The sequence below is a fragment of the Hemiscyllium ocellatum genome, chromosome 5 (genome assembly GCF_020745735.1).
Source record: "Hemiscyllium ocellatum isolate sHemOce1 chromosome 5, sHemOce1.pat.X.cur, whole genome shotgun sequence".
NCBI classification, from domain to species: domain Eukaryota; kingdom Metazoa; phylum Chordata; class Chondrichthyes; order Orectolobiformes; family Hemiscylliidae; genus Hemiscyllium; species Hemiscyllium ocellatum.
The window spans coordinates 16,810,641-16,830,123 of record NC_083405.1 but is presented as its reverse complement, the minus strand read 5'-3'; the positions used below and the strand labels follow the sequence as shown (position 1 = coordinate 16,830,123).

General features: G+C 39.1%; 1 protein-coding gene across 5 annotated transcripts in view; it reads left to right on the top strand.

Moving 5' to 3' along the window:
- LOC132815624 (triple functional domain protein) overlaps positions 1–19,483 on the top strand; it is a 547,994-nt gene that overhangs the window by 305,262 nt on the left and 223,249 nt on the right. For all 5 annotated transcript variants that reach the window (XM_060824568.1, XM_060824569.1, XM_060824567.1 and 2 more), the window contains 6 exons: positions 2,041–2,190; positions 3,442–3,556; positions 11,920–12,035; positions 18,003–18,125; positions 18,709–18,897; positions 18,999–19,114. In XM_060824568.1, coding sequence (XP_060680551.1) covers positions 2,041–2,190; positions 3,442–3,556; positions 11,920–12,035; positions 18,003–18,125; positions 18,709–18,897; positions 18,999–19,114 — 809 coding nt within the window. The remainder of the gene's footprint in view (positions 1–2,040; positions 2,191–3,441; positions 3,557–11,919; positions 12,036–18,002; positions 18,126–18,708; positions 18,898–18,998; positions 19,115–19,483) is intronic.

Sequence of the window (19,483 nt, the reverse complement as noted above, 5' to 3'; positions counted from 1 at the left end):
CCAAGTTAGTGTGTTTATTGATAGAGTTACGGTTGGAATACCATGCTTCTAGCAATTCTTGTGTATATCTCTATTTGGCTTGTCCTCAGATGGATGTTTGTCCCAGTCGAAGTAGTGTCCTTCCTCATCTGTATGTAAAGCTATTAGTGAGAGTGGGTCATGTCTTTTTGTGACTAGTTGATGCTCATGTATCCTGGTGTATCCTAATGGCTAGTTTTCTGCCTGTCACTCTTGATTTCCCTTTTTGGTGTTCTTGAAGTGCCTTCAGTAGATGTTGATCTTTCCTCAATTGTCCAGATTGCTTTGTCCCTTCTATCACTCTTATTAGGGCCACTGCAACCCTTTCCCAAATGGCTGCCACCTTTCCATCCATGGGCAGTCATGCTCCAATCTCCCTTGACTGTTGTCATCATTCTTTTCTGGGAGCTATGCCCTGACCTCCCTTGACAACTGTCACTGTTTCCTTTCCACAAGCAGCTCAATGTAACATTTCAGCTTTCTCTCCCTTGGTTCAGTAAAGTTCTGAAAATGGCAAAAAGAACTTCTGTTCACCTAAAATTTTCCAGGAAGAGTACTTTCCCTACCAGACATTAACCTGAAAACATGTATTTCTTCGTAGCTGCTAACATAATCACAGATGAAATTTAATCTGGCAAGCATGTGTTTTAATGAGTATGCATAAATGCTAATTTATTTTTTAAAAAAGTACCCACCACTTGCCAAACTTGGAAGCATGATAAAATTTTGCCTAATATTTCAGGTCAGTGAGAATCAGACAAAAACATTCCAAGCCTAAAGTTGATCCAAATTTAAGAGTTCTTATTTTTCTATTTGCGGGCATAGAATTTTCTCCTAAGAATTATTGATTTTTTTTCTGTTATCTTTTTCATCAACAATGTTTATCTTTAAGCTCTGTCCTCTTTTCCTGAAATATTGATTTCTTATTGTATTATCGTTCTTTAAGTGTCGAATGAAGCAATGAGCTAATCTCCTTAATTCAGTAAATAGGAAACCAGATGTAGCAGAACAATCATCGAGTTTAGGAGCATAATTGTAATCTTGGTGCACCTAATGCATGTCTGGTTTCTTTTCTTACTGATATTGTGGTGACGAAATAAACAGTGATTTGGTATGCTGATTTGTTAGCCTTGGGCTGACACTATGGAGGTGAGATACAATTCTGTACCCGTTCAGGCTTGGGAAACTTGAATAAGAATTTGACAGGATTACGTCTTCTGATTCAATGCTGAGAATGTCCTGATCGTTTAACTTCAGAGCTCAAATATCACAGGATTGTTATAATAGATGACCTGACATGAACTATTAAGTCTTACTTTGCACTTCTGATGCTTTTCATTAAAATATTAACTTTGGGGCAAGAATTTCACCTGTGGTCAATGTATGAAATTATGTATTCGTTTTTGTTTAATGTGAAGGCAAAATAATAGCTTCACTACTCAAATGCATTCTTAATATATATTTTTAGTAAGATGCACTAGCAAGTTAGATATATAATTTGCCATAAAATGCCTTGCATTTTTCACAGGTCAGTAATCCAGGCGCAGTAATTTCATATTGTTGCCATGCAAGATTTTAATTGAATTAATACACTGGGCCTTTTCTCCCTGGAGAGTTAGAGGCTGAGGTGTGACCTTGATAGAGGTTTGTAAATTCATGAGAGGCGTGGATTGGGTGAAAGCCAAGGTCTTATTCCCAAAGCTAGACAGCATAGGTTTAAGGTGAGAGGAATAAAGGTTTAAAAAGGACCTGAGAGGCAGCTTTTACACACACACGGTAGTACTTGTATGGAACGAGGTGCCAGAGGAAGTGGTGGAAGCAGGTACAAATACAGCATTTAAAAAGCATCTGGATGGATACGTGAATGGAAAAGGTTCAGATGGATATAGACCAAATGCTGGCAACTAGGACTAGGTCGGTTTTGGATGTTTGGTTGGCATGGACAAATTGAACCTAAGGATCTCTTTCTGTACTGTTCAACTCTATGACTATAACGACTGTTAATTTGGATTCTGTGTGTAGGTCTGCAGTGTTCTGGAGAGTTTGGAACAGGAGTACAAACGAGAAGAGGACTGGTGTGGAGGTCTTGATAAGCTCGGTCCAAACTCAGAATGTGATCATGTAACACCCATGATCAGTAAACATCTTGAACAAAAGGAAGCCTTTCTCAAAGTAAGTGAAAACAACATCTATTTGCTCATTATTAGTCATTTCATCCTGGCGTTCATCAAATGAAGATGTCTGATTCTGCCAGCAGCTCTAAATTCAGAAATAAGCATAACAAAGATGGCAGATACATTATTTAATACTTATACAAGGGAGTTTCATTTTCAAATGGGCATTTCAAAATTCTAGAAATGAGCGATTAGGAAGGGAAGAAATTGTTATAATTTTAGATTGACTTGTGCCAAGAAGTTCCAGGATGGTTCTGAGTTGATAGAGTAATTTAAAAATTGCTTTTTGTGCTAAATTCCCCTTATTGCACATAGCACATAAATGATTTCATGGAGATAATACGACTAAATGAAATTGAGCCATTTTGTGTTGCAATTTTTTAAAAAAATTACATCACTATGACTGCTGGTTCATCAAACATAATTCTATATCAAGGGATTAGAGAAACCACATGCTTACCTTAAGTGATGAAAAGAACATTAGAGGCATTGTTCTGAAACAATAGAAAAATGCTGCTGCGACCCTAATCATAACAAATCTAAAATTACAAAAGGTTGACATGAACATTTACATCAGATTCCTCCAGCATAGGTTGGCAAGCTCGAATACAACTAATTAAGGTCACACTGTTTACAACAGCTCCCAATAACATTACTATTGCACATGTAGCTGAGCACTCCTTTCTGAATTTAGATGCAGATAAGCAAAGAATACCAACAACTGGTAAAGTGAAATATTTAGCCATAGTCCACAAAGGACCGTAAGAATCTCCCTGTATTAGAGAAACAATTGGATATAGTATGCAGATTGAGGGACACCAGTTCACATCAAGGGTGGGAAAAGGTGAGGAGGTAGGCTTTCATAAAAGACGACAGTGAGCTGCGTCACAAAAATGGACTTTTGCTATTAGCATATTGGAAGTAGCTACATATTACAGTTTATGTTGTATTGATCAAAGTTCCAGCTCAATGCCTATGTCTGCTGCTTTGTACATTTTTATTTATTGACAGTTGAATACAGATCTATATGTCAGGAGCTTTAATAAATGTGCCTTGAGGCTGCTCCTCTTCTGTGGTATCTTTTTTTTTGTACAGTTTGCATTAGTAATCAAATATCATGTGAGCATGAATCAGTATAAGTGCTTAGATATTTTCATACATGGACAAGAGTGAAATTCTGCTTGTGTGCAAAATTTGAGCTAAATTTAATGTATTTTTTTACTGAATTTGAGTTAACCTTTTCTTAAAGGCCTGTACTTTAGCAAGGAGGAATGCTGATGTTTTCCTGAAGTATCTCCATAGAAACAGTGTCAACATGCCAGGAATGATGAGTCACGTCAAAGCACCCGAGCAGCAAGTGAAAAGTAAGACCGCTTTTCCTGCAGATCAAAACTAGACCTTTATCATAGAACCACAGACACTTACATCCTAAAAGGTGGTCATTTGATCTGTTGTACCTCTACTAGCAGGTAGAGCTACTTTGCTCAGTCCCTTACCGTCTTTACCTGTTGATGACTGTGTGATTTTCTCATCCACAAGTAACTGTCTTTCAACTCCCTTTTTAAATTATTTGTAGCATTAGCTTCCATCTACTATTTAGGAAAAATATTCCAGATTCTGCCAACGATAAGTTCCCAATTCTCTCCCTAGATTTTTAAAATCTATGACATCTACTAGTGCACTTACACTGTGGGGTGACATGGTGGTTCAGGGGTTATCACTGCTACCTCACAGTGTCAGGGGCCTGGCTTCAATTCCAGCCTTGAGCTACTGTCTGTTTAGAGCTTGCGCATTCTCCCCATGACTGTGTGGGGTTCCTCCCACAATCCAGAAATGTGCAGGCTAGATGGATTGGCTGTGCAAAATTGTCCGTAGTGTCCAGGGATGTGTAGGTTAGATGATTTCCCCATGGTAAGTACAGGGTTACAGGGATAAATTAGAGTAGAAAGCTGGGTGCATTTGGGTAGGATGCTCTTTAGACGATTGGTTTGGACTCGACAGGCCAAATGGCTGGCTCCCACACTGTAGGGATTCTAGGATTGTATGAATCATCCTTGTCCACTCAATTGGCCACATGCTTAAAAATTCCAGATCATTTGTCAAGCATGATTCTGGGTAATCCAAAATTGAGGACAGGAAAAAATTGTGACTATAAGAGCTACTCCCTTTTGGAGGTTTTTAAGTGTTGAAGCTAATTTCTTTGAATTCTAGGAGCAGTAATTACTGTTTTATCAGCTGTTACATTATTTTGGAACTTTGGGGAAAATAAAGGTCAAAACAACGCTAGAGCTGCTCAGGAGGATTTAAACTGGAAAGGTGGGGAGGTGGAATCCAGGAAGATACTGAGGAAAGAGATCAATCTGAAACTGGTAGGGTTGGAAAAAGCAGCAAGTCAAAAAGTCAAAGCAGGCAGGATCAATGCAGAGAACAAAGTAGGACTGATAAATTAAACTGCATTTACTTCAATGCAAGAGGCCTAACAGGGAAGGCAGCTCAACCCAGGGCATAGTTAAAAACATGGGACGGGATACCATAGCAATTACAGAGATGTGGCTTCAGGGATGGACAGAACGGACAGCTTAATGTTCCAGAATACAAATGCTATAGGAAGGATAGAAAAGGAGTGCGAGAGAGATGGGGGGATGGTGTTTTTGATAAGGGATAACATCACAACTGTACTGAGGGAGGATATTCCTGGGAATATGTGTAGGGAAGTTATTTGGGTAGAAGTGAGAAATAAAAAAGGGATGATTACCTTATTGAGATTGGACTATAGGCCCTGAAAATATGTTGCTGGTTAAAGCGCAGCAGGTCAGGCAGCATCCAAGGAACAGGAAATTCGACGTTTCGGGCAAAAGCCCTTCATCAGGAATCCATATAGGCCCACCGATCATCAGAGGGAAATTGAGAGACAAATTTGTAAAGAGATCTCAGTTATCTGTAAGAATAATAGGGTGGTTATGGTAGGGGATTTTAACTTTCCAATCATAGACTAGGACTGCCATAGGTTCAAATGGAGAGGAATTTGTTCAGTGTGTACAAAAAAAATTCAGATTCAATATGTGGATATATGTACTAGAGAAGGTGCAAAACTTGACCCACTCTTGGGAAATAAGGCAGAGCAGGTGACTGAAGTGTCTGTGGGTGGCAAGGGCACTTGGGGCCAGCGACCATTATTCTATTAGTTGATCAATAGTGATGGAAAAGGAGAGACTGGATCTAAAAGTTGAAAATTTAAATTGGAGGAAGGCCAATTTTGACAGTATTAGGCAAGAACCTTCAAAAGTTGATTGGCGCACATAAGAGAATCCAGAGACAGTATATTCCTGTTGTGGTGAAAGGAAAGGCTGGTAGTTGTAGGGAATGCTGGATAATGAGAGAATTTGAGATTCTGGTTAAGAAAAAGAAAGAAGCATATATCAGGCATAGACAGCAGAGATTGAGTGAATCCTTAGAAGTGTACAAAAGCAGTCGGAGTATATTTAAGAGGGGAATGAGGAGGGCAAAAAGGGGACATAGCTTTGAAAAATAGGATTCAGGAAAATCCAATGGGATTTTATAAATACATTAAGGACAAAAAAGGAACTGGGGGAGAATAGGACCCCTCAAAGATCAGCAAAGCAGCTTATGTGTGGAATTGCAGGAGATGGGGGAAATAGTAAACAAGTATATTGCATCAATGTTTACTATGGAGATGGACATGGAAGGTACAAAATGTGGTGAAATACATGGTGACATCTTCAAAAATGTCCTTATTACAGAGGAGCAAGTGTTGGATGTCATAAAAGACATAAAGATGGATAAATCCCCAGGACTTGATCAGGTGTACCCGAGAACTCTCTCGGAAAAGACATGATTGCTGTGCCCTTTGCTGAGATATTTGTATCGCCAATTATCACAGGTGAGGTGCTGAAAGACTGGAGGTTGGCTAACGTGGTGCTACTGAGGAAAAGCCAGGGAACTATAGACCAATGAGCCTGATATCAGTTTTAGACAAATTCTTAGTGGGGTTCCTGAGGGACAGGATTTACACGTATTTGGAAAGGCAAAGACTGGTTAAGGATAGTCAACATGGCTTTGTGCTTGGGAAATAGTGTCTCACTAACCTGATTGAGTGTTTTGAAGAAGTAACAAAGAGGATTAATGCAGGCACATGATCTATATGGACTTCAGTAAGGTGTTCAATAAGGTTCCTCATGGTGGACTGTTTAGTAAGGTCAGATCACATGGAATACAGGAAGAACTAATCATTTGAATACAGAACCTCCTGGAAGGTAGAAGACAGAAGGTGGTGGTAGAGAGTTGCTTTTCAGACTGGAGGCCTGTAACCAGTGGTGTGCCACAAGGATCAGTGCTGGGTCCACTGCTTTTCATCATTTATATAAATGATTTGAATGTGAACACAGTGTAGTGGGCAGCGGAGAAGGTTACCTCAGAGTACAACAGAATTTTGATCAGACGGTCCAATGGGCTGAGGAGTGGCATATGCAGTTTAATTTAGATAACTGTGAGGTGCATCATTTTGGAAAGGCAAATCAGGGTAGGACTTATACACTTAATGGCAAGGTCCTGAGGAGTGTTGCTGACCAAAGAGACCTTGGAGCGCAGGTTCATAGCTCCTTGAAAGTGGAGTTGCAGATTGATAGGATAGTGAAGAAGGCATTTGGTATGCTTTCCTTTATCGATTGGAATGTTAAATATAGGAGTTGGAAGGTCATGTTGAGACTGGATAAGATATCGGTTAGATACTTTTTGAATATTGTGTGTAATTTTGGTTTCCCTGTTGTCGGAAGGATGTTATGAAACTTGAAAGAGTTCAGAAAAGATTTACAAGGATGTTGCCAGGGTTGGAGAGTTCGAGCTATAGAGAGAGGTTAAAAGGCTGGGGCTATTTTCCTTGGAGTTTTGGGGACTGAGTCATGATCTTACAGAGGTTTATAAAATCATGAGCATATATAGCATAAATAGGTCTTTTCCCTGGGGTGAGGGAGTCAAGAGCTGGGGAGCATAGGTTTAAGGTGAGAGGGGAAAGATTTAAAAAGAACCTAAGGGACAACTGTTTCACACAGAAGGTGGTGCATGTATGGAATGAGCTGCCAGAGGGAGTGGTGGAGGCTGGTACAATTGCAACATTTAAAAGGCACCTGGATGGGTATATGAGTAGGAAGGGTTCCGAAGGATATGGGCCAAGTGCTTGCAGATGGTACTAGTTTAATTTATGATATCCAGTTGGCATAGACAAGTTGTACCGAAAGGTCTGTTTCTGTCCTGTCCATCTCTCTGACTCTTGTGATTTCCCTCTGGTGAATCCATGCTGACTTGGACCAAATCTGTCACCACTTTCCAAATGCTCAGTTATTATGTCCTTAATAATTGACTCAAACATTTTCCTCACCACTGGCCACAGGCTAACTGGCCTATCATTCCCCATTTTCTCTCCCTCCTTTTTCAACAAGCAGGCTAACATTAGTTACCCACCAGTCCTTTGGAACGCTTCCCAAGTCTATAGAATACTGAAAAATGATCAACCAATGCTTCCAGTATTTCTAGGGGCACTTCCTTAAGTATTGTGGGATGCAGAGTATCAGGTCCTTGGGGTCTTTTAGATTTTAATCCCATCAATTTCCTCAATACCATTTCCTGACTAAATAAGTATTTCCTTTAATTTTTCCTTCCTGCGTGACCTTCTGCCCCCTAGCATTTCCAGTCTTCATTAGTCTTTTTCTCTTTCATATATCTGTAGAAGCTTTTACAGTCAGTTGTTACGTTTTCTGCAAGTTTTACCCTCCTTTTCTATTTTCCTCTTCTGCATGAACTTGAAATTTCTCTCAGTATTCAGGCTCGCTGCTTTTTCTGGCCAATTATATGCTTCCTCTTTGGCTTTTATGCAATCTCTTATTTCCCTTGTTAGCCATGGTTGAGCTGTATTCCCTGTTTTACTCTTATACCAGACAAGGCTGTACATTAGTTGAAGTTGCTCCAATTGTTCTATAAGTGCTTGCCATTGCCTATCCACTATCAGTCCCTTGGCAAGCTTATCCTAGTCGATGTGTGTCTCATACCATCAAAGTTAGCTTTCTTTAAATCTTGAGATTCACATCTTTTGAAGCTGAAATGAGCTTGAGCTGACTCACACTAGTTAAGCTTCAGTAGTAATTATCACATCTTAAGGCCCTATTCAGGTTTGAGATAATTGACTGCTAACACTGCCTCAGTCAAGAGTGTGGTGCTGAAAAAGCACATCAGGTCAGGCAGCATCCTGCTCCTCCTCCTCCTGGTCTGCTGTGCTTTACCAGCACCACACTCTTGACTCTAATCTCCAGCATCTGCAGTACTCACTGTCCCTCAGTCAGCTGAGTCAACTATTTTTCACTAGACTACTAAATTTCAAACTTTTAAAATAGAGCAAGAAAATAAAGATTTGCCAGTTTTATTTACACACTGCCTCCAAATTCTCTGAACTATATATTCACTTGGGCTGTGTCTCACTTTGGATATGATCTCTCCTTCTTGATTGTGTGGAATCTACTGATTCTTCATACCCTCTTACCTTCTCCGCTTTCCCTGTTTCTAACACTCTTTGCCTTTAGTTGCACTTTCAGATCTAACTGCCTCTTGCACTATTTCTCCTCAGGCTTGCGCTGTCTATTCCCACTAACTTTTATATTTGACACTCCATCACTGATTTTTGCCTCTGCAGACTTGTGCATTGCTTTCCCTCAGCGTTGCTCTCACTGACGTTTGCACTATTTCACTATCGGCTTGTTTGTCAATGACATTGTTTCCCCTCAGCTATGTTCTTTCATTTGCACTGATTCAGTATCTTTCTCCTCAAACTCATCTTTTCACTGTCTGATTCTCACATTTTCCCCTCAGTGCAAGCGTCAGTGAAAACAAGAGAACATATCTGATTTTCCTCAGGGTCACCCACTCTCTTTTTGCTCTCACTATTCCCTTTCATACATATGCTAAGGTCTGCGACAGTATTGTTTGTGACTGTTGCATTGTTCCCATCAGGCATGCTGTGTCCACTGTCACTGACTCTTTTATCTGTTGGTCTCTCACATTAATTCTCCTGAACTTTGATTTACTAATTCTCTTGTTAGATAATCTTGTCAAACTAGAGAGATGATCTCTGCTAATCTTCACTGGGTATCCTTTCGATTTTGTCATTTGCGACAAAATTTAGAATTTGCCTAGGCATACTTAGTTTATAAGTTCCCCCCAAAACATTTTACAAATCTCTTTGTTTGCTGTATTTTCCAATACAAACAAGTGAAATACTGTACATTGTAGTTAAAATTAGAATTCAAACTAGGATGTGCCATATATTGAGCCACGCTGTTCTACTATAACTAAAAAGTTGAATTTTGCTGACAACGTAGAAAATTGTTTTTGTATACAGGACTTACTGAGGCAATGAGAAATGCAACCTGACCATTTTCCACTCTAACAATCTTCTTTCAGTCACCAGCAATGTATTGCGAAGAATTATCAATAACACTATAAAGCAACATTTGAAAATAAGCTGCACATTGACACTCAGTTTCAGCTTTGACAGAACTACAGAGGAACCTCGATTATCCGAAGGACATGGGCAGGCAGTATTTCATCTGGTTAATTGAACTCTGGATAATCGAACGCTAGATAACATAGTTTAACCGAGCATTGGGACCTTGCAGTCTTGCCAGATAATCTGATATTTGGATAATCGAATGCCGGATAATCAAGGTTCCTCTGTACTCAGTTTCATAGCTCTTTATATCAAGTCATGGACAAAGGATCTGGAATGTAGTAGTGTTATGAAGTTGCCTTGACATCAGGTTAGCATTCAACCAGGTATGGTGCCAAGGAATCCTAATAAAATTGAGAGTCAGGAGTGATGTCGTATCAGGCACAAAGGAAGATGAATGTGGTTCTTGCAAGTGACTAACCCAGTTCCAGGTCCTTGCTGTGAAAATGTCCTCTAGGTGGCATACTTTGGCCTCATTATTTTCAGCTGCTTTATCAATGAGCCTCCGTCTGTCATAAGGTGATTTGCTGATAGTTAAACAGGATTTTATTTGATGTACAATCTGAACTAATAAACAGCTCCATGCCTGTATGCGACGAAACCTGACAACAATCAGGCTTATACTAATAAGTGGCAATCAAAACATTTCACAAAATCCAGCTCCAACAAGAGGGAATCTAATGGTCTCTGATTGATATTGAATGGCATTACCATTACCATTAATGATTTCCTCACTGTCAACATCCTGAGGGTCACCATTTGATCAGAAACTCGACTAGCCCAAGCTGGTGGCTGTCAGAAGTGTTGATATTCGACTACAAATGGCTTCTTTTTGCCACTTGAAAGACGAAAACTAGTAATATGATGGAATATTCACCACTTGCTTAGATGGGTATTTGATAGGACAATTAACAGGAGTAATGACTGAAATTTATGGAATCTCAATGAACACTTGCATCCACAATTTGATGTTGCACCTTTGACAAATATTTCTTTTATTCTTTTGGCTAGTTTCTAATTCAGCTTAATTGGAAGGTTGTCGTATGTATATTTAGCCAAAATTATCTGAATTTATTTCTTAGGAATTGCATTTTTCATTTTTGTTAATGCTAGATGCTACTTAGGATATTTATAATGCCTGCAGAAACTCATTGGTAGTTAATGTTTTCAATTCTCAATCACAACATTACTCCCCCTCTCCCCATCCTAATGTCCTCCCTGAATACAGTAGCCTCAGATGTACATAATCTGGTCACAAGCTTTGCATGTCATACGTCACCCATAATTGTCAAGAAATGATTATGCTGTCTTCATAAATCTCTATAATATTGTACTTAGAGTTACTGCAGAATGACAAGTCAGAACTATTATATCTAACTATTATATCTTCATTTACACTTTTGCTATTTTAGTTTCTCAAACTGTTTTGATTGTTCTGATCATCAAAGTTCTGTACCTTTCAGTAATATGACTGAACATCTTTAGTTGTGTTTATTTCTCAGGCTCTCATTGCATTTTCCATTTGCTTTAATGAAATCTTACATAATGCATTCCTTTTTGTCAGACATCCTTGGTGTAGATTTCTTTTAATTGCACTTTTACATCTTAATTGGTCTTTTTAAAGTGGTTTGGTGAGTGGTTATTCTTTCCTAGGGACAACATCTATATCTTCTGGAAAATTTTAATAACTTGAATTCACAACCTTTCCCGACAGTTTCCTTCACATTGAGGTCAGGAGCAAGAGATCAACTTTGCTTACTCTTCTGGTCTTATTCTTTTGTCTCTTGTGAATTTCTCCAGTCATTCAACTTTACTCTTGAACTTTGTATGTCTCTGATTCTGGCCCCTTTTCTATCTTTCTCCCATCACTTTGGATTATTGTTGATGGGCATGCTTTCAGCTACATTAGCCTACTGTCCTGAGATTCATTTTCTAAGTAGCTCCCTCATCATCTCCTTTAGCACGTCTCTTTACAATGTACTTCTTTTGCTTGATATTTTGACTATGTCTCTTTGAGGTATTCAAAATTTTTTTGTTAAGTGCTTTACAAATGCAAGTCATTGTCATTCCTGTAAATCTGTAACTCACTCCTAAAGACTATCACATCCTCTGTCAGTTCTTTAACTCTTGCATATTTCTTTTTCCTCATTCAAACACACTTCTGTCATGTAGACTTTCTGTACATTAATATGGTACAATCTTCACATGTTACAGACATTCTTAATGAGTTACTACAAAGGGAGAACCGAGTATTGCATTTTTGGACCATGAGAAAGAAGCGACTGGACCAATGCCAGCAGTACGTGGTCTTTGAGAGGAGTGCTAAACAGGTAAGAAAAGTACTCGCTTGACCACGCATGTGTGTATTATTTTCTTGATTAAATAATTAAGGGAGTTATTTTTTCACTTTGCTAAATGAGAGAAAATAAAAAATGGGCGCAAACTTGAAACATTAGGATTGGTTTCATCACTCGATCAAACTCATAACTTGTGTATTTCCAATAATTTTGTTTAGAAGTGGTCCAAGTATCACAAGCGGTTAGAGTCCCATTGGAAAGCTGAAAGAGAAGGGAAGGGAAAGATGAGTTTGGTGGTGACATCATCCCAACAGTATCTGATTAGAGAGGCTGTTGGGATGGAAGGTGAGGAAAAGGAAATCCTATCATAATTCTGGTAGAGAAGGGAAAGGGTAACAGCAGAAATACAGGAAATATGACAAACATGGTTGAGGACCACTATTGTGGGAGGTGGGAAGTATCTACTCACTTGAGATAAAAATATAATTTCTCAGAAACATTGATATGGCATATTGTCATTGGAACTGATGTGATAAAAATGGAGAAACTAAGAATTGATTGGAATCCTTATACTGTATAGAGTGTGAGGAAATGTTGAGGTAGCTTTGCGAGTTAGCGGCAAACGCATCTTCTGATCCTCTATAAGCATTCAGGAGTGGTTATTTTCTGTGCAGTACCCTGGTTCACTCCCTGCACAGCCTCAACATCCCTTCCAAGTAAACACACGACACCTTTAATCTCTGTTGCTGTCACTGTCAAGGACTTCAGACCCTCTTTCCAGTTGAAGTAGCGATTTACATCCAATAAAAGCAGAAAATGTTAGAGGAACTCAGCAGCTCTGCCAGCACTTGTGCAGGGAAATAGAATAAAGAACAGTACAGCATAGGAACAGACCTTCATCCTGCCATGTATGTGATGACCATGATGCCATTCTAAACTAATCCCATCTGCCTGCACACAGTCTGTAACCCTGTATTCCCTGCCTGTTTGTGTTTCATCTAAATGGCTCTTAACTTTTGCTACCACCTCCCCTGACAGTGTGGTCCAGGCATCTGCTACCCTTTGTGTTTATGGAAAAAAAATTATCTCGTATATTTCCTTTAAATTTGCACCTTCTCATCTTAAATCGATGCCACCTAGTTTTTGACATATCTGACTATCCACCCTTCCATGCCTCTCATCATTTTATATTTTATATACTTCTGTCAGGTCGTGCCTCACCCTCTGATGCTCCATCAAAACAATCCAAGTTTGTCCAAGCTCTCTTTATAAAAATTCATACACTCTAATCCCGGTAACATCCTGGTAAATCTCTTTGACACTGTCTGCAAAACCTTCATATCCTTCCTAGAGTGTGGCAAGCAGAACTACACACAATACTCCAAATATAGCCCAACTAAAGTCATACAGCTGCAAAATGACTTGCCAACTTTTATACTCAATGTTCTGACCGATGAAGACATGTTTACTGTAAACCTTCTTTACCACCTTATCCACTTTTGTTGTCACTTACAAGGAGCCAAAGACTTGAACCACAAAATCCCTCTAAACATTAATGCTCCAAAGGGTCCTGCCATTTCCTGTAAACTTTCTTCTTGCATTTTGCATTTGACCTCTAAAAGTGCATCACCGCATGCTTGTCCAGATTAAACTCTATTTGCTATTTCTGCACCTAACTTTCAAACTTGTCTATAACCTTCTCTATCTGTTGATAACCTTCTTCATGATCCACAACTCCATCAATTTCTGGGTCGTCCGCAAACTTACTAATCAGGCCACCTATAGTTTCTTGAAATCATTTATATATGTATATTACAAACAAAAGAGATCCCAGCACTGATTCTTGCAAAACACCACCTATCAAAGACTATTGGTCAGAAAAACATCCGTCCACAATTACCCCTTTATCTTCTCGGACCAAGCCAATTTTGTATCCAACTTGCCATGGATCCTGTGTGACTGAATCATCTGGTACAGCCTACCATGAAGGACCTTGGCAAATACTTTCTTAAAGTCCATGCAGATAACGTCTACTGCCCTATTCTCATCAACTTTCTTTGCCATTTCCTCAAAAAACTCAATCAAGTTTATGAGACAAGACCTCCACTGCATAAAGGCACACTGAGTATCTCTAATAAATCCATTGCTCTCCAAATGTGAGTAAATCTTGTCCCTAAGCATTTTCTGCAATAACTTCTCTGCCATTGAAAGTAAGGCTCACTGACCTTTAATTTCCTGGTTTCTGATGCGGGAATTCTCCAGTCTTCAGGGACCTCGCCTGTGACTAAAGGATAAAAAGATCTCTTCGAGGCCCCAACAATCTCTTTCTTTAATTCCTTCAGAATCCATCAGTATGTGTGGACTTACCTATTTTAATATTTTCAAGACTTCCAATGCCACTTCCTTTTTAATATTGACATGCCCCAGAATACCTCCATACCCTTCCCTAATTTTACCATCATCCGTGTCCTCCTCCTCGGTGAATACCAATGCGAAATCATTGAGGACTTCACTCACTATCTCCGGCTCCTCGTACAAATTTTCTCCTTTGCCCTTAGTGGACCTATGCTTTCCCTATTTAGCCTGTTGTTCCTAATATAGGTATAAAATGTTTTCTTGGTTTAAAATTAAGAATAAAATAACATTTCATGGACCCTTATAGCCCTCCTGATTTCTTGTTTAAGTTCTTTTCTGCTTCCTTCATACTCTTCAAGGGTCTTCATTGATTTCAGTTTCTAAACCTTACATAAGCTCCATTTCTCTTTATGACTAAATTTTCAATATGTCTTGTCATGTAAGGTTCCTGAATCCTGCCATCCTTACCTTTTATCCTCACAGAAACATGCTGGTCCTGAACTCTTAATCACCTGGCCTTTTAAAGACTCCTAAATGTCAGATGTGGATTCACCCTCAAACAGCTGCTTCCAATTGAATTTTCCAGTTCCTGTCTAATACTGTTATCATTAGCCTTCCCCTGTTTTAGCATTGTCACCCAAGGACCAGTCTTATCCTTACCTATGACTAACTTACAGAATTTAATATTGTTGTTCCCAAAATGCTCCTCCACTGAAATGTGATCACCTGACCCAGCTCATGCTGCAATACAAGGTCTGATATGGCCCCTTCCCTAATTGAACTATCCACAGAGTTTACATTTTGAATCGGCTATAGCTCTTCTTCTGAATGTTTGCAGTATTTTACTTTCAATGATATACATTTATTACTTTCAATTCAATATAATATATTTGATGCTGACAACATGGTCTCCTGTACATTGGAAAGACAAAACACAAATTGGATGGTAAGGTGCAGAGCACCTCTGTTCAACTCACAAGTATATCCTTGAGCCCCAGCTGGCCTTGGTCTAATTCTGTGTCTTGTTTTCAGACTGACATCTCTGCCCTCAGCCTGTTGTTCCATTGCAGTGAAGCTAAATGTAAACTCCAGCAATAGCACCTCAACTTTCAGCGAGGCACCTTGCAGATTCCTGACTTTACCCTGAATTTAACAATTTTTGATCATAAACTTTGTATTTCCATTTTGTTTCCTTAGTACTTTTCATTTTACTCTTATTTTTACTTCAAACACCAGCACACCTTTTAGTTGCATACTGGATCTATGCACACCTTTTGTTGCTTTGTTATTTTTCTTGTTGCTTCGACCCTCTAAGTCTAAGACCTCAACTTATCAATTCCTGGGTTACGTAGAAACATTTTTAAAAAAAGGAACAGGTGTTGGCTATTAGGCCGTTCGACCTTAGTCCACCTAGTATGATCATGGTTGATCATCCCGCTCAATTCCCTGTTCCCACTTGCTCCTCATATCCTTTGTTCTCTTTAGCCCTAAGAACTGTGTCTAACTCCTTTAAATGTTTTCCCTTCCACCACTTTCTGTGGCAGTGAATTCCACAGGCTCACCACTCTCTGTATGAAAAGATTTCTCTTCATCTTAGAGCTTAATGGCGTACTCCATATCTTTAGACTGTGAGCATAAACAAGAAAATTCCTGGCTCCACAAACCTGGCCATTAACAAGTTTTCTTGAATTGAGTGGTTTTTCAGACCATTTCTTGGAGCAGTTAAGAGTTGAACAAATTGCTTTGGGTCTGCATTTGGTAGGGACAACACACGCCTTCTCTAAAGAATATTTGTAGACCAGATGAGCTTTTACAACAATCTGATAAATTTCATGATCGTTATTACTAAGAAGAGCTTTACATTCCAGATATATTAATTGAATTTGAATTCCACCAGCTGCATTGGTGGAATTTGAGCCCATTGTTTCTCAGAACTTAGTCTTAGCTGAGTTCAGTGACATTACCATTATGTTACCATCTCCCCCTAGTCTGTACTTCCCATTATTGGTCTGGAAGGTGCAGGTTGGTGTGGAGTTCTCGCCTGGTAATTTGAGAAGAGCTGAGGAGAATGCCAGTTGCCAATGCAGGCTGGGCAGGAAATCTGTCTTGGCTTACAGCATGATGCCCAAAACTTGAAATTAAAGAGTGAAATATGAAGTGTTTCTCCAACTCTCACAGCTTAACCCCTCTCATTTCCTCTTGCCCCACCCATACCACCTTGTGTCCTCTTCACATCCCCCATTGATGGTCACATCCCCCATTGATGGTCATAAACCTATCACCACCTCCCCACCTTCATCTGCCTATCACATGCTCAGCCACCTTCCCCCCCCACCCCCAACCCCTCCCCCCACCCATTTATCTCTCAGCCCCCCAGCCCACGTGCTTCAGGGCTTATAAAGGGCTTATGTCTGAAACGTCGATTCTTTTCCTCAGATACTGCCTGACCTGCTGTGTTTTTCCAGCGCCATACTCTTGACTTTGATCTCCAGCATCTGCAGTCCTGACTTTCTCCATAGACCTTAAACCTCCCTACACAAACCTAAGGTTTCCATGCTTCCTTTAGCAACCCATAGATCCACCCTTTCCATTTTCACCTACTGTCAACCCACTTATTTTCTCCTGTCTAAGTGGAGTCTAAGCTATACTCATTAAAATTCTATATTATTGTGCACACTCCATCGGGGGAAAAAAAAGTCATTCACAAAAACACAATTTGACGCTTTGTGGGAAGTTTGGACTTCTTGACCATTCTTGACGTGTTTGATAGTTTTACGGTTTCAGTACATTTATGCAATTTATAGACAAAGGAAACCAGATTCTGTAACCAACATGTCCCAGAATCATATCAGAGTATCCCCACCCATACACATCACACACGCACGCACACTGTTTCCTGGCTATCCACGTAAACCCACAAAATGCAGACTTTCTCCTAGCAGGTATAATATTCACAGTCCAGGGTCTTCACACAGGAGTAGACTGAGTTGGATGCCGGATCCCAGTACAGTGGAAGCAGTTGATGCTTTGGCCAGCTTCTACTAGAAAATGTGCTGTGCAAGAAGTGACCTGAGTCCATTCCTACGCGCAACGAAAATGTGAATACCACTTCCACCATTTTCGCCTAGCACAATCAGTAACAGTATCACCTATTTTAAATGCTAACTTTTTTTCTTGTCCCAACCAACCTGTACTCAAAACCTCTCTCTCTTCTCCGCCTGCATCTCTAATTTTTTTCCTAATTCTGATAAAATATTACCTCTGCTTCTTTCTTCACGTGTTGCTTAGCATTTTTAGCATTTTCTCTTCTTATTACAGATTTTTGACATATATGATATTTTATTTTTAGTGGTAATACTTAAAACTATCAAACTCGTGTTTCACAAAATTTCTCTCAATGGAGTGAATTTTACTTTTTAATAAGTTAAATACTATAATTTTTCATTATATATTTTAATGTTATCACTGAGAATGTGTGGATACAATAATAGTAAGCCTGAGAGGCCTGTGCTGCAGGTGTAAAGTTTAAAGGTTTTAATCCAGCCATTAAGAAGTGTTAGTGAACACTGATCTTCATATTAATGCATGTAATTCTGCTTCTGTGAATGCCCCTGCTTATGACACAGTACCTTTCAATTGTTTTAGGCTCTAGAGTGGATCCATGATACTGGCGAGTTCTATCTTTCCACCCATACATCCACAGGCTCCAGCATCCCACATACTCAGGAGCTTTTAAAAGAACATGAAGAGTTCCAAATTACTGCAAAGGTGAGCAAGATGTTTTGGGTTTGAAAAAAATGGTCATGTAAAGTCAATCCATACATGAAACAAAGTCTGGATTTCTGCTTTCCCTGAGTGGTGATATAGTATTTTAAGCGATATTACCATTTTTCTGCTGAACTCAGGATAGGAGAAGAGGTAGAGTAGGATAATGACCCAAACACAGGTTAATATTATAGGTTGAGTTTTGATGTTTAATTTGTCTTGAAAAATGTATTGAAATTCTTGATTGCTAAGTTTCTATATAGGTCATCATTGTAGATGGAGAAGAAATTTACATCTTTGAATGTCTGAGTTAATTTAATAGTTTGAAGATTTTGAGCATTCGGAAACTAAGATGGACAGCGTGTTAGAGAACAGTTATGCCTATTGTTGTTGTGTTCAAAAATTACGTCCACTTTGGCATTATTTTTATATGTCTGAAATTAGTACTTTTAACTCAGCACATGATGACAATATTTTAATGTATGATTAAAGATAACCTTAATCTTGATGTTAGAGTAGTCAAAGCTATTGTTATCAATAAAACATCAATACCTGCATCTTGAGTTTGGTTTGTCCTTCTGTACAGCAAACCAAAGATCGTGTGAAACTATTGATACAGCTGGCTGATGGCTTTTGTGAAAAAGGACACTCGCACGCTGTGGAAATCAAAAACTGGGTCACAGCAGTAGATAAGCGATATCGGGATTTCTCCCTTCGCATGGAGAAATATCGTGTAGCATTAGAAAAAGCACTTGGAATTTCAGACTCCAAAGGGGTGAGATATCAAAGCAACTAGATATTCTGTTCTTCTATTTCCAGTTCTATTCTCACATGAATTGAGAACTTATACATTGTTTACTCCATTTTCCAATGCAGAGCAAAGACTTGCAATTGGACATCATCCCAGCAAGTGCTCCTGGTTCAGAGGTGAAACTCCGTGATGCTGCACATGAACTTAATGAAGAAAGACGTAAATCTGCTCGTCGGAAAGAGTATGTTTTGATTTCTTTCAGTTGGTGGCTGAGGTTTCTAGTTCTGATATAAGAAAATTAAGTTATAGTTACTTTTTTTACATCCATATCTATCTATTGTCAGGGGTATGGACATGTAAATAATGATCAAGCTGGAAATCACCATGAATTATTTTTTGTCAATGTAAAGAATATTCCATAAAGATGAAATTATGGATGGACTCTTTTAGAAGTCTGAATGACCTAGGCTATGGCAAGATTTGTGGCAGAATTGCACAAGATGTCTTGCAAGGCCTATCTTGATGTTGCGAGGAACTTGCATCTTTTATGCACTTGTGAAGAGGCAGGTTTCTCATTTAGCATAGGATGGTTGCTAATTAATGTGAATTA